Here is a 16,376-nt window from a genome sequence, read left to right as displayed (position 1 = left end):
CCAGAAATATGCACAAATACTAAACACATTTTACTTGATCACAACAGGATCTAATGCTACACTACCAGGCAAAAGTTTGGACTCACCGTCTTATTTAAATGACATGAGATGGACCACAGATGGCCAACAAGAGCTCAGTGTCATTTGGAACTCCTTCCAGACTTTTGGAAAACATTTCAGGTGATTACCTCATGAAGCTCATCAAGAGAATGCCAAGAATGCACAAAGCGGTAACAAAAGCAAAATGTGGCTGTTTTGAAGAATCTAAAATATAAAACATGCTTTGAGTTTTGTCCCACCTTTTTAAACTACATAATTCCATATGTGTTCATTCATAGTTTTGATGCCTTCAGTGAGAATCTACAATGAAAATAGTCATAAAAATAAAGAAAAACCAGGTGAGTCCAAACTTTTGCCTGGTAGTGTATATCACAAAATTTTCCAGTGTTAAAACTTAAATTATGTTTTACAGACATGACAGATTAAGATTCTGTTCAAATGTTCATGTTCTATTTGTTCATAACTAACATCATAACATTATTTTTGTGCAATCCCAACAAAGGAACTAATATTTTGTAATAAAAAATGTTAAATAATAATGAATAAAATATAAACAAAAAAGAAAAACTAAAAAACAAAAATGAACGTCCACAATATCTGCATTTGAATAAATACCTAAAAATATTGATATAGTACTTTTTAATATCGATACAGTATTGTGAAAGGAAATATAACGGTATATTTCAGAACCGATATTTTCTTACACCAGTTTATACAACATCAGTTTATAACATCAATATTATGTCCAAAACACTGATATGATCAATCAGTATTATGTCTCTAATATTAATCATTCACTTGTAAAAATAACTGCATTTCCATATGAAGGTCGAGAATTTCAAGTTGACATTTGTAATGTTGCAGAACCTAAACAAGAAAATGCGGATTACATGTGTTTCCATCTGGTTTGGGGTGAATACACTAGACTGTGTACAGCTGTCAGATGTCAGCAGGATAAGCCACATTACACATGGATGGAATGAACAAAGTAGACGAGTAGAGCATCGTTTCACTATTGTCATTGTCATGTTATTTTCACTGATGAGACAGAAGAATAGTTTGATCTCCTCATCCGTCCACACTACCCGCTGCTACTACTGTTTTATTCAGGAAGAAATAGTTAGAAATAGCAGTCATGTTACATCAGAAATAGATTTTTTTCTCCAGAATTTTTCAATTTTCATCAGCTTGCTGGGATGCAATATTTTAAAATGCTGGTTAATATACACTCATTGGTCACTTCATACACCTTTCTTGTGCCCAATGTACCAAGTAAAATGTCATGTTGTGTGTTAAGAGATGCGCCCCAGCATGCCTCAGTTTTAAAAAGTGGTTATTTGAGTCATTAGTCACTTTTCCATTGGACATATGTGCAAAACTTTACTAAATGTCAAAAAAACAGAAGTGCATAATGTCGGTTTTTCCATTAAATCACAAATGCGATGATTTGATTATTTATTATCACATGACATGAGATGGCATGAGAAGTCATTCCATAAACATGGCGACGAGCGTAAATATGTTGATTTACAATTATATTCATTATTATCACATATTACCCCTCTATCTCTTACTAAATGAAAAAAAAAAAAATTGGTTTCCTGGTGTGTCCACATGTTTATTTTAAAATTCTTCATCTTTGCTTGTTGTAACGTCCATCAACATCTGTTTTTTTTTTCATTCATGTGACTGTAGTTGTGGAAAAATGGTGAATGGACTGAACTTATATAGCACATTTTCTACACCTTCATGGTGCCCAAAGCGCTTTACCCATTCACACACACACTCATACACCAGTGGGTGGCTGCTGCCATGCAAGGCGCTGCCTGGCCCTACTGGGAGCAATTCAAGGTTCAGTGTCTTGCCCAAGGACACTTCGACATGTGGACAGTCGGAGCCAAGATTCGAACCACCAACCCTTTGGTCATTGGATGACCTGCTCTACCAACTGAGCCACAGCCGCCTGAAAAAGGTCTTTCCATTGCAGTTTTACATAATATACCATTTGCGCTACGCCTGAAAAACCACCTCTTGCCAGTGCAAAAATTTTTAATCAAAAAACAAGTTTTGGTGAAATTGTCGTTTTTTCATTGGGTAAATTTTTATGCTCAAGTTATATTCGCGCAAATTGAGGGTCAAAGGAAAAGTGACTAATGCTGCCTTTCTATCAGCTCAAGTCACTCTGGAGTCAACAAGGTATGTTCATCCAGAGAAATCTAATCAAGTCAAATTTTATTTACGTAGCACCAAATCATAACAAAAGTTCTCTCATGACACTTTACATTTAGAGCTGGTCAAGACCAGTCTCTTAATAAGTCAATGGAAGAACTGTCAGACCTGCGGCTCACTGGATCTTTTCTCTTTTTCGGATCATTATCTATAGACGCCAGAGATGTTTTTGTGTGAAAATCCCAGTGGATCAGCAGTTTCTGAAATAATCAGACCAGCTCGTCCAGAACCAACATCCATGTGACATTCGAAGCCCCTTAACTCACCTTCATTCCCCATCCTGATGATTGGTTTCGGACTTGAGCAGATCGTCTTGACCATGTCTACATGCCTAAAGGGGCTGATTTGCTGCTATGTGACTGACATATTAGATATTTGTGTAAGTGTGCAGCTGAACAGATGTACCTCATAAAGTGACCAGTGGGTGTGTGTTATGGAGACAGGGCTATTGATGTAAGACATTAGGAGGTAGACAGTGCTTATTACCGACCAGCCGTTTGCCAACAAGCCGACATCTAAAATGCCAACATACAAATCTATATGCAGTGATTATGTAGTTCTAAGGCAGGGGTGTCAGACTCATTTTAGTTCAGGGGCCAGGTACAGTCCAGTATGATCTGAAGTGGGCTGGATCAGTAAAATGATTACAGTAAAAAAAGTAAAATCACATGATGAAAATGTATACATCTACAAAGCTTCCTTAAAAATGTGAATAACATAAACAACCTGAAATGTCTTAATATAAGTAAGTGCAATTTTAACAGTATTTATGTCTCAGTTTATCATTTACACATGTAGAAATCCACTCGATTTTTGCCAAAATGAATATAAAGATAGCTTTGCAGCACCTGGAGGGTTCAAATTCAAACTTTTTGAACTATTAGGGTCCAAATACACAAATAAATGAGCCAAAGACTAATAAAAGTGGGTTTAGCAAAATATGACCCCTTCAAGACAGTCCAAGTTGTTCATATTTGTTCAGGTTACTCACATTTTTTGTGAAATGATAGTTTGTTAATGAAAAGATTTTCATGTAATTATACTTTTTTTTCCACTATTACTACTATTATAATAATGGATTAGATTTATGTAGTGCTTTTCTATGAACGCATACTCAAAGTGGATCCATTATTCATTCACTCACACAGTCACACTCTGGTGGTGGTAAACTACATCTGTATCCACAGCTGCCCTGGGGCAGGCTGACGTGGCTGCCAATTCACGCCTACGGCCCCTCCGACCACCACCGAGCATTTATACGCATTCATACACCAGTGTGAGTAGCACCACTGGAGGCAAGGAGGGTGAAGGACACAACAGCACATGACTAGGACAGAGCAGGATTCGAACCGCCAACCCTTCAGTTATTGGACAACCCGCTTTACCTCCTGAGCCATGACCACCCACAATTATGATAGTATTTTACCGGTCCAACCCATTTGAGATCGAGTTGGTCTGTATGTGACCCCTGAAATGTGAAAATGAATTTGACATTGATTGTTAATATCTCCTGTGTAATTTAGCATTTCACAAATTCATCCCATGGGCTGGATTGGACCCTTTAGTGGGCTGGTTTTGGCCCACAGACCATATGTTTGCCACCTGTGCTCTAAGGTGTTTTTTTTTTTCCAAGTCTTGCATGTTCACAAACTGAAAAAACTCTGAATTTGCATTGGAATAAGTCAGTAACTAGTACTAGAGGATCACATTGTTGAAGGTAAAGAGGAGGCGCTGGATGAGCTGCCATCCTGTAACATGTCATATGATGAAACTGAACAGGCCACAGTCAGACGCTCACACTGGGCTCAAGGACAGCCTCTTTTGGGTCAGCTGTTCTTTCCAATCCAGTGTGCCTGAGTGGCTTCCCTCTGATGCCTTCACACACATGAAAGACTTCACTTTAATGTGTCACACTGTACCCACACACTCAGTCTAACAACATCAAAGCCTGCCTGTGGTCCGCAGCTCGACAAATGTCTTCATCTGTGTCCCGATTGTGTGTGTGTTCGCCTTTCTGTCTGTCCTGTAAATGCTGTAAACAGGTGTTAACATGTCAGCCCACAAGATGCCACATGCCGCTGTGTCATGATCTCCTGAACAGCTGTCCCAGGCTATTGTGAGTGTGTGGGTGTATGTGGGTGAGGGAAGTGGGAGAACGTGTACGCCTGTGTGTTTACTGTAAGGGTTATAAATGGCCGCAAGAGGAGCTTTAGCCCTAGATATTGTGCAAATCCAAGGACAAACAAAGAGAAAGGGCAAAGAATGAAAGGGAGCTTTGTGGCAATAAGCGATTTCCTCGAGTGCACGTGGAATCTCATCTGATAAATCTCTCAGTGTGCCTACTTGTGTGTGTAGTGTTTGTTTGCACAGGTAAAGGTGTGAATCCGCCTGAGCTTGAAGGTGATCTCTCCATCAACAGCCATATTTTCCAACAAACACCTTTGAACAAAATACAGACACTCTAGTACCTTTCATTTCTTGGTTTCTTGCCTTTAATGTAAATGTAAATTGGTCTCCTCAGGTGGATATTACGACGCTGGACTACAACCACTACCTGCCGCTCTTCTTTGATGGTTTGCGTGAGACCGTTCACCCGTATGAGTTCTTTGCTCGCCAGGGAGTCCACGACATGCTGGACCACGGGGGTCCGAAGATCCAGCCCATCCTCCCCCAGCTTATCACACCTATCAGGAGTAAGTTGACGCTACAAAGACTCATTAACAATCGCAAAGAAAATTGTTCATTCTTCACTGAATAATCTGCCAAAGCTCCAGTAGCCCCTTTTCCACAGCACATCTGTTGCAGGAATATTTCGCCTTTATTCCAGAATGACGTCTGTGTAAACGAAATGGTGGGATCATTTGGTCCCACCTTTATTGTGGCTTTGTAACGCCTCTGGAGGTAGTAACAGAGCCAAGACAAAGGTGGAATCGTGATTCCGCTATGTAAAAGGAACACTTTGTGTTCCGCAACCAAGGTGTGATGTTTTGATGATGGCCGGGAGAGATAGCGGGCTCATATGGACGCACTGGCATGATTCTGAGGCTACATGCCATTTTCACCCTAGGCACGAAGGCGGCCACGGCAGCCACAAAGCCAGCAGTGACTCCATATTCACCCTCTGTCTCTCCTGCCCTGGCGGTCACCATCATCAAAACGTCACACCTTGGTTGCAGAACGAGAGGTGTTCCTTTTACATTGCGGAATCACGATCCCACCTTTATCACAGCTCAGTTACTACCTCCAGAGACGTTACAAAGCCACAATAAAGGTGGGACCAAATGATCCCACGCCGGGGGGATTTAAAAATGAGCACTGCATCACCGCCCTTGGATTCCGGAGCGCAGGTCCACTGTGTAAAAGTCCAGCCTCTGTTACACCTTTGGCTTGGCTGTGTAAATCAGTCAATGGTGGAAAAAGGTGAGATCACCATCTTGCCTTTTTTCTGGGATCTCTGCGTAAAAGTGGCCAATGAAACCTCTGCATTTTAGCATTGAAGTGCTAAACTGAGAAAACCTAGAGAAAAACGCTAATACCTTACATTAGGTTATCCATATCAATCCCGATCATCTAGTTCCTCCACATTGGCTATTTTTTTAGTCACCATAATGCAGTGGTTTCCAACCTTTTTTGGCTTGTGACCCCATTTTAAGATCACAAATTTCTGGTGACCCAAAACGTTCAAAATGAAGACTTTTTTTTTTTTTTTTACTAAAATTAATTTGGTTTTCATCATGTAATAGTTTGCTATACTATGTTGCAAATAAATGTTAATTTTAGACGACATTTAGTGTATATAATGTATGTTATTATGGATGGAGGCAGAAAAAGCCAGGTGTAGATTACTGCACAAAGTGAGAATTTGATTTTCCTTGGTCAGGATATGTACAGTCAGTCCAGCTTGGATTTACAAGGCTGACAATTAATACTGAACAAACAAGAACTCAAAGTATGAATTATGAAAGAGCTACAGCATCTGAAGCTGACCACAATGAACATTTGAAAGACAAACAGTACCACAGTGCTTCAGTTTCAGCTTCAGTTTGTCAAGTATTTTATGGATTGGGATTGTCTCTCTCAACTCACTCGTATATTTTATTAGTAAGTTTTTATTTTTATCAATTAATAGAAATTTCAGGCGACCCCATTGGAATTCCAAGCGACCCCATGTGGGGTTCCGACCCCAAGGTTGAAAAACACCGCCATAATGCCTTATCAGAGATGTTCTCTTTGAGTTGGGCGATTACAGTTTTCCCTGTGAAAGAAAATGTAACACCTAACTAGCTTTAATGTAGACCACATGTTCTCTGTTACATTCTCCTAATGTCAGTCCTTTTGGGGGCTTGTTGAGGTAAAAATACCAAAGTTCACAGCAGTTTTTTTTTTGCAGCGAAGTGTGAAAATTAAATAACATACTGTTACCAGAAATGCCTGGCATAGAGAATCCTAACAAAATACACTTTTTCTTCTCTGAGCTCAAACTCATAGTCAGTAGAATGAGCATAAAAATAAGAAAAGTGCATGTGACATTGATAAATGTAAAAAATAATGACAAACTTTGTGTTTTATTTTTTTCCCCAGTAACCAGGACATAATGAAAACATTAAAAAAAATAAAAATAAATCAATGTCTGTATTTTTGTATCTTCAGAACCAGAAACACATAAATGATTTTGGTGATGAATGGTTCACTGCTATGGTTGGTAAAACACATGGGAAACAACAACAGCAACTGATCAAATAAATAGAACAGTTGCAGTGAAAATTGCAGTGTTGTGGAGACCTGACGGGGATTGGTTGAATTTGGATTAACTGTTGTGAGTCCAACTTGTTCAGGTTTAGCCATGAATATGTGGTGGTAGGGGTCCCTGATATACCTGATGAAGGTTTATTCATCATGGACCTTGGATAGAAAGGAACATAAATGTCCAGATGTGGTGTTGAGCTGTTGTAAATTGGTCCTAAATGTAGCAACACCTTCAAAGTCCTCACAAGATGATCATTCTCTCATTTTAATCGCTATCACAGAGGTCTTCTAATTGTTATAAAAGAAACTCTTATCACAAAATAGGAGTTTGTTCCAGAAATTGACACATTTCTATCATAGGATTACACTCAGAAAGTACACTGGCCCAGTTGGAAACAGTTTCTTCCACTTTCCTCAGGATCAACAATCAACCATTGAACTACAAAAACATGGGATTTGACATTTACTGCGATAAATACCAATTTCAAATGATTTTTTTTTGTTTTTGTCATGATAACTATAATATTAATAACAATAATTAACATACTATTCCCTGGTGTTGAAAATTATCCTACTAATTCATACTTTGATGCGAGCTTTTCTATAAATAAAACGGATTCTTCTTAATTTATGTGATTTGTGTGATTGACAGAAAGTTCAAACACCGCCTTAATAAATATTTTTGCATTTCCTTATTTCATTATTTACAGTTTTGGTCTCGGCATCATAGCATTTTGATTCGTGCTCGCTGGTCTCAAGCCTTAAGTTGCGACTGCATTCCCAGTTGCTGTCTACTGTCTTAAATAAATCATATGCTTTTAGCACAAATAGGCTGCAGGTGCAAACTGAGTCAGCCTTATTTTGTTATGTTTTTAGTTTAGTATGTTATATCATGTAGAAGACATGTTTTAAGAGATGTATTGGGTGAAATCCTTTAACCCTTTAATCCCTGAGACATTATTTCTTCTGTGTGTCAGTGTCATAAAAGCTGCTGTGAGTATGTGCTTGTGTTCCTTTTCCTCAGTAGTTTTGCTTTACTGTGTGTTTTGGGGTCAAAACAGGGTGAAATACCTGTACATCAAGGGTCTCAAACATGCGGCCCGCCAAAGGGTCCAATCTGGTCCGTGGGATGATTTGCAAAGTGCAAAAATTCCACAGTCAAGGCTGTCGAACTCATTTTAGTTCAGGTTCCGCATACAGACCAATATGATCTAAAGTATAATAGCGGCATAATAACCTACAAAAAATATTGACTCCATATTTTCTTCTCGGTTTGATGTGAAAAAAAAAGTACTACTTTATACCTATAAATAATGACAACTTCAAATTTTTGTCTTTGTTTTAGTACAAAAAAACCCATAATTTTGAAAAAAAATGTACATTTACAAACTGTCCTGTAACAATAAAATGTGAATAATCTGAACAAATATGAACAACCTGAAATGTCTAAAGAAAATTAAGCACAATTTTAACAATTTTCTGCCTGTTGCTAAGTTTTTAGTGTCTTTGTAGATTTGATCCATAGTGCACATGTATAAATGATAAGTTGAGGCATAATACTGTTAAAATTGCACTTATTTTTCTTAATAAATTTCTGTTTTTTCAGGTTATTCACATCTTTTTTGTTTGGATAGTTTATAAAAGTAAGTATTTTCATAATTTAATGGGGTTTATTGCACTAAAACAAAAACAAAAATTTGGAGTTGACATTATTTATCGGTTATTATGCTAATATTTTACTGGTCCGGCCCACTTTAGATCAAATCAGGCTGAATGTGGCCCCTGAAAGAAAATTACTTTGAGACCCCTACTGTACATCAATAAGAGATTTAGTATAATGAACATGAACTGTGAAGTGGAACAAACTGAACAACATCAAGAAGGATTTGAATTTTGGCCCAGTAGTTTTTGTTTTGGGACTCTTTTTTGTTATATAAGCTGCGTTTTCACACCTGGTTGAACTCCAAAAAGCAGTTACACGGTCAAAACACAGTAAAAAAATAAATAAATAAACGAAAATCACCACAACACTGCAAACAACAGTAAAAACAAAAAACGACAAGGAAAATGGTGTAAAAAAAAAAAAAAAAAAAAAAAGCCAAAACTATCTATTTTTATTGAGTCGGTCTCACTCACTGCTCTTTTTTTTACCCCCCCATTTCACAGGCAGTGGGTGGTGAACTGAGCATGCTCAGAAATCTATGGAAAGAACAAGGTCTGTTCTATCAGCACATTTTGAATTTTTTACTATTGAGCAAACGGTTGAATTTTTCTGAATATTTAAAATGAATAATTCATTCAGATCGCTCACCACAGACACGTCAGGAGTTAAAGGGTTAAGTATCTTCATTTCCTCAAAGCTCACCTACAGTGGGTTAAAAACACCTGAAAATATGTGAAGGAACAATCTCACGAGCATTTGTCTAATGATTAAACAGTTTGTTTTGGCAGCAGAATCTCATATAAAACGTATCAACATCCTGTTCGAATAAATCCACATAATTTTCAATCTCCTCTCAGATGATATTGCAGCGGCGCAACCAAAATAGAACAACATACTTTACCCGGAATAGAGTCACCTGTCTTACACACTAGCACTAAAACAGATTCTAACATTACCATACAACCAGTCCTGTGACAAGTCCTAATTTGGTTCCTCTGTCATACTGTTCCTATTATTACATTAACCCTCAGGGCGAAGCGTCCTTGTTTTTGCATTTGCCGGAAGAAGTTGGCTCTAAAAGCATGCCTGATAATCTGCCATGAATGTGGTGACATGCTACATTTAACTGTGTCATCGTGTTTTGCCTCCTTACCTTTCCACATTGGCACGTTTACGCGCACGCACACGTACACACACACAAACTTGGCAGATGGCGGTGGGCGGAAAGGTCACGTCTGAGGGCAGAGCGGTCCACGGATTCAAAAATAGACATCAGAATTTACAGAGATGCGGACCGCAGAGGTTTCCTGTGCGGTGGACACGGCCGGGATTCAGGTACAGGGAAGGTATAGGAATGCGGCGTGTGGCTTTGGTTAGAAAAACTCGGCACACATTCACAGACATGGTCACACACACACACAGCCTCACGCACACACTGTCTTTTGTTTGGCGCCGCTGCCAAGTGGAGTGTCAATTTCAAAGTGGGAGCCTTTAAGTGGCGCCCAGTGAGCCTGGGATAGTGTTCATGTCATGGGCAGTTGGCTGGTGGTGTGTGCATGTGTGTGTGCATGTGTGTGTGTGTGTGTCTATTGTTTATGTGTGGGTGTTGGACGTCTGTGGAGGCAGAGGGGTGGAACAGCCAACACTAGGCATAACTGTTGGAAACACAGAGACACTGTGACAGACTGATCCTGCCACAAAGTCTACTTCCACACTTCATTCTACACACACTCATCCACAAACACACAGTGGAATCTGTGTATCATTCATTCTTTTCATATTCAATTGAGAATCCACAATCGGAAAATGAAAAAAATGACTCATTATTTCATTATTCATGTACAAATCAAATATCAAAAATCAAAAAATGAGTTGTTTTTCATTCTTTCGACTGTGGACGGTGGATAGAGACAGTTTATGTTCAGTTAATGCAGTGTTTTTCAATCTTGCGGTCGGGACCCCATGTGGGGTCACCTGGAATTCAAATGGGGTCACCTGAAATTTCTAGTAATTGATAAAATTTTTTTTTTAAATTACTAATAAAAAATGTATAGTGAGTTGAGAGAGGCAATCCCAATCCATAAGACATGACAAACTGTGAAGCTGAAACCGAAGTACTGTGGTACTGTTTATTGTCGTGTAAATTTAGGCCCGTTGGTGTTAGATGTCTTTAGTCTCTAAGTGATCCTTCCCAACCTATATTCTGAAAACCAAAATTTAGTACCTATAGCTCTGTCTAAGTTGTGGAGCTTCGTTGATCAACTGCACACGGAGTCAAGACCAAAGTCGGAGATCAGGCAAAATCTTGGGTCACAAAAAGCGTTTATTCACACAAAATAAACACTTGAGTTAACATCTGCAGAAGCAACTGACTTTTTGGCTCTGGGAGACCACTTTTATACCATCAAAAGTAGGTTGGGTTTAGCTACAAATCGTACCCATTTTATATCATATTTTGAACATTAATCCAGTCGCGTCGGGAACCCCCATTTCAGCTTGTCCCCGACAGAGTGAGGATTCTTCAGTGTCGGTCAGGATTGGTCAAACATATACATATTCAACTAATTCCCAGTTTGATTACCACTATAAATATGTAACTTTTTCTCAGAAAATGTTAGGTACTTTCCCAGAATGTTCAAAAATTTCCACTCACGTGTACTTCTTTTGCACACCACGTTTTCTGGAACTTTCCATGAGCTCACATGTTCTTTCTGCCCGCCCCGTTTTGTAACTGCATAAATTCACATGTTCCTTCAATGGCTACACGTTTTCGTTCTTTTTGTGGGTCTCTCAAGAAAAAAAGTCAACCACTCTGTTACAACCGTCACATTGTACTGAAATTTAACTTTTGGCATGCAAATGAATACTTTTTGAATATAAAATGAATACTCTTGATCATGTGAATATAAAATGAATAGTCTTGAGTATATGGATATAAAAATGAACACTTTGATTATAATACTGATTTTTTGACACCACATTATCTTTCAAATGTTCGTTGTGGTTGGTTTCAGATGCTGCAGCTCTTTCATAATTTATAGTTTAAGTTACTGTTTGTTCAGTATTAATTGTCAGCCTTGTAAATCCAAGCTGGACTGACTGTACATATCCTGACCACGGAAAATAAAATTCTCACTTTGTGCAGTAGTCTACACCTGAATTTTCTGCCTCCATCCATAATAACATACATTACATAGCCGAAATGTTGTCTAAAATTGACATTTATTTGCAAGACAGTATAGCAAACTATTGCATGATCAGAAACAAATTAATTTTAGCAACAAAAAAACAAGTCTCTGTTTTGAATGTCTGGGGTTGCCAGAAATTTGTAATGCTAAAATGGGGTCACGAGCCAAAAAACGTTGGGAACCACTGAATTAATTACACGTTTTGTTGAAAAAGTCACATTATATTCATTTTGCTCTGTTTCTGATATTATGACAATTGACTTTAATATGAGCTTTTATGAACATCTACATGATCAGCAAATTAAATATAGGAAAATACATGATGTTTACTGAAAAAACACAAAATATAGAGGATTATGTCATAATAAATTGTGATAAATCACTTAAGAAAAGTTAAATATAGAGAAAAAAGTATTTTGGAACTGCCACAAAAGTAACACTGGGCCTTTATGAGTTAACATCAGGTACCTATAATAATTAGGGATAGACTGATTGACTGATGTATTGATCTCTATCTGTCTCTGTCTCTGTAAGTTCCGGCCCCTGGGCACATGTAGTTGATGACCCATGAAACTGAGTATAATAGGAAACAATAGATGTATATTTCATTTTTCATTACACAATGCAAATTGTCGTTTCAGTGTATTCCGTAGTATTCTGTAGTATAGCATGAAAATGATGAAAACAGTCATTTACATCTTTATCTTAGAAGTAACCTGATGCTGCTACAACCAAGAGACAGAAAGTCAACTCTGGATTATAAAGATATAGAGTTTGTTTACATTCATTAGATGATACATAAATAAGAAAATCAGTGAATTCAGAACTGTTGAGAGCCACTGAATCTGTGCATCATTCATTCTTTTCATTTTCAATTGAGAATCCACAATTGGAAAATGAAAAAAATGACTTGTTATTTCATTATTCACATACAAGTCAAAAATCAAAAAATGAGTTGTTTTTCATTCTTTTGATTGTGCGCACAAATTAAAAATTGGAAATAAGTAAATGGACCACATGTGGTGTTTCATGTTGACATTTTTGATATGCGATTTGGTGTGACCCGGAAGTTACTGACTACTTCGTGTGTTGAGCTGGACAGTCGTGGGTTTGGTAGTATTCTACCTAATGCATTCTGCCGTAATGGAGGATTTTGTGATATTCAGAGGCAGCAAACATGTTACTCTCAAGGAGCACAATATGACAACTGAAAAAATCAGCAGGATCTTCCAGGTATTGTTGTTTTGTTTAACATACTGCATGTATTTGGATGGAAGTGATGTTGTTCTCCATTGCATTTGTATATTTAAGTTATTTATTACAAAAAATGTTTGTTATAACTGTGTAACAGCACAACAGGAAAGAGAAAAACTAAGGATCAGGCTCTCAGGTTATGTGACCCTATGCTCTCATTGGCTGGCGTTCTGTGATTCTGCGCTCTCATTGGCTGATGTTCTGTGACGCTGCACACTGATTGGTTGACGTTCTGTGACGCTGCGCTCTCATTGGCTGACGTTCTGTGATGCCACACTCTGATTGGTTGATGTTCTGTGACGCTGCGCTCTCATTGGCTGACGTTTTGTGACGCTGCGCTCTCATTGGCTGGCGTTCTGTGACGCTGCGCTCTCATTGGCTGACGTTCTGTGACACTCCGCTCTCATTGGCTGGCGTTCTGTGACGCTGCGCTCTCATTGGCTGATGTTCTGTGATGCTGTGCTCTCATTGGTGACGTTCTGTGACGCTCTACTCTGACTTGCTGGCGTTCTGTGATGCTGCACTCTCATTGGCTGGCATTCTGTGAGACTTCACACCGATTGGTTGACGTTTTGTGATGCTGTGCTCTCATTGGCTGGCGTTCTGTGACGCTGCACTCTCATTGGCTGATGTTCTGTGACGCTGTGCTCTCATTGGCTGACGTTCCCTGACACTGCGCTCTCATTGGCTGACGTTCTGTGATGGTGTGCCCTCATTGGTTGATGTTCTGTGACGCTGCGCTCTCATTGGCTGGTGTTCTGTGACGCTGCGCTCTCATTGGCTGATGTTCTGTGACGCTTCCCTCTGATTGGCTGGCGTTCTGTGACGCTGCGCTCTCATTGGCTGACGTTCTGTGACAGTGCGCCCTCATTGGCTGACGTTCTGTGACGCTCTGCTCTGATTGGCTAGCGTTCTGTGACGCTGCGCTCTCATTGGCTGATGTTTTGTGACGCTCTGCTCTGATTGGCTGGCGTTCCATGACGCTGCACCCTCATTGGCTGGTGTTCTGTGACGCTACGCTCTCATTGGCTGATGTTCTGTGACGCTGTGCTCTCATTGGTGACGTTCTGTGACGCTCTGCTCTGACTTGCTGGCGGTCTGTGATGCTGCACTCTCATTGGCTGGCATTCTGTGAGACTTCACACTGATTGGTTGACGTTTTGTGACGCTGTGCTCTCATTGGCTGGCGTTCTGTGACGCTGCACTCTCATTGGCTGACATTTTGTGACGGTGCGCCCTCATTGGCTGACGTTCTGTGACGCTGCGCTCTCATTGGCTGGTGTTCTGTGATGCTGCGCTCTCATTGGCTGATGTTCTGTGATGCTTCCCTCTGATTGGCTGGCGTTCTGTGACGCTGCGCTCTCATTGGCTGACGTTCTGTGACAGTGCGCCCTCATTGGCTGACGTTCTGTGACGCTCTGCTCTGATTGGCTAGCATTCTGTGATGCTGCGCTCTCATTGGCTGATGTTTTGTGACGCTCTGCTCTGATTGGCTGGCGTTCCATGATGCTGCACCCTCATTGGCTGGTGTTCTGTGACGCTGCGCTCTCATTGGCTGATGTTCTGTGACGCTGTGCTCTCATTGGTGACGTTCTGTGACGCTCTGCTCTGACTTGCTGGCGGTCTGTGATGCTGCACTCTCATTGGCTGGCATTCTGTGAGACTTCACACTGATTGGTTGACGTTTTGTGACGCTGTGCTCTCATTGGCTGGCGTTCTGTGATGCTGCACTCTCATTGGCTGACGTTTTGTGACGGTGCGCCCTCATTGGCTGACGTTCTGTGACGCTGCGCTCTCATTGGCTGGTGTTCTGTGATGCTGTGCTCTCATTGGCTGATGTTCCGTGACGCTGCGCTCTCATTGGCTGACATTCTGTGACGCTGCGCTCTCATTGGCTGATGTTCTGTGACGCTTCCCCCTGATTGGCTGGCGATCTGTGATGCTGCGCTCTCATTGGCTGACGTTCTGTGATGGTGCGCCCTCATTGGCTGACGTTCTGTGACGCTCCACTCTGATTGGCTGGCGTTCCGTGACGCTGCACCCTCATTGGCTGGTGTTCTGTGACGCTGCGCTCTCATTGGCTGACATTTTGTGACGCTCTGCTCTGATTGGCTGGCGTTCTGTGACGCTGCACTCTCATTGGCTGATGTTCCGTGACGCTGCGCTCTCATTGGCTGACATTCCCTGATGCTGTGCTCTCATTGGCAGATGTTCCCTGACACTGCGCTCTCATTGGCTGACGTTCTGTGACGGTGCGCCCTCAGTGGTTGATGTTCTGTGATGTTGCGCTCTCATTGGCTGACGTTCTGTGACGGTGCGCCCTCAGTGGTTGATGTTCTGTGATGTTGCGCTCTCATTGGCTGATGTTCTGTGATGCTGCACTCTCATTGGCTGATGTTCTGTGACGCTGCGCTCTCATTGGCTGATGTTCTGTGACGCTCCCCTCTGATTGGCTGGCGTTCTGTGACGCTGCGCTCTCATTGGCTGACGTTTTGTGACGCTCTGCTCTGATTGGCTGGCGTTCTGTGACGCTGTACTCTCATTGGCTGATGTTCCGTGACGCTGCGCTCTCATTGGCTGGCGCTCTGTGACACTGCGCTCTCATTGGCTGACGTTCTGTGACGGTGCGCCCTCATTGGCTGACATTCTGTGACGCTCCGCTCTGATTGACTAGCGTTCTGTGACGCTGCACTGTCATTGGCTGGCGTTCCGTGACGCTGCACTCTCATTGGCTGACGTTCCGTGACGCTGCACTCTCATTGGCTGACGTTCTGTGACACTGCGCTCTCATTGGCTGGTGTTCTGTGATGCTGCGCTCTCATTGGCTGACGTTCTGTTACGGTGCACCCTCATTGGCTGATGTTCTGTGACGCTGCGCTCTCATTGGCTGATGTTCCATGATGCTGCGCTCTCATTGGCTGACATTCTGTGACAGTGCGCCCTCATTGGCTGACGTTCTGTGACGCTCCGCTCTGATTGGCTGATGTTCTGTGATGCTGCGCTCTCATTGGCTGATGTTTTGTGACGCTCTGCTCTGATTGGCTGGCGTTCCGTGACCCTGCACCCTCATTGTCTGGTGTTCTGTGACGCTGCGCTCTCATTGGCTGGTGTTTTCTGATGCTACACTCTCATTTGCTGATGTTCTGTGACGCTATGCTCTCATTGGCTGGTGTTCTCTGACGCTGCTCTCTCATTGGCTGGTGTTCCGTGACACTGCATTCTCATTGGCTGACGTT

The 16,376-nt window shown here is 41.1% G+C and overlaps 1 protein-coding gene across 1 annotated transcript in view; it reads left to right on the top strand.

The window, feature by feature from the left end:
• The first annotated feature begins 347 nt into the window (after positions 1-347).
• pacrg (PARK2 co-regulated) overlaps positions 348-16,376 on the top strand; it is a 189,434-nt gene continuing 173,405 nt past the window's right edge. The window contains exons 1-2 of the mRNA XM_030127656.1: positions 348-398; positions 4,811-4,982. Coding sequence (XP_029983516.1) covers positions 366-398; positions 4,811-4,982 — 205 coding nt within the window. The 5' untranslated portion in view covers positions 348-365. The remainder of the gene's footprint in view (positions 399-4,810; positions 4,983-16,376) is intronic.

This window comes from Sphaeramia orbicularis, chromosome 22, assembly GCF_902148855.1.
Source record: "Sphaeramia orbicularis chromosome 22, fSphaOr1.1, whole genome shotgun sequence".
NCBI lineage: Eukaryota > Metazoa > Chordata > Actinopteri > Kurtiformes > Apogonidae > Sphaeramia > Sphaeramia orbicularis.
Note: the sequence above shows the minus strand (reverse complement) of the source record. Positions and strands in the feature narration are given on the sequence as shown.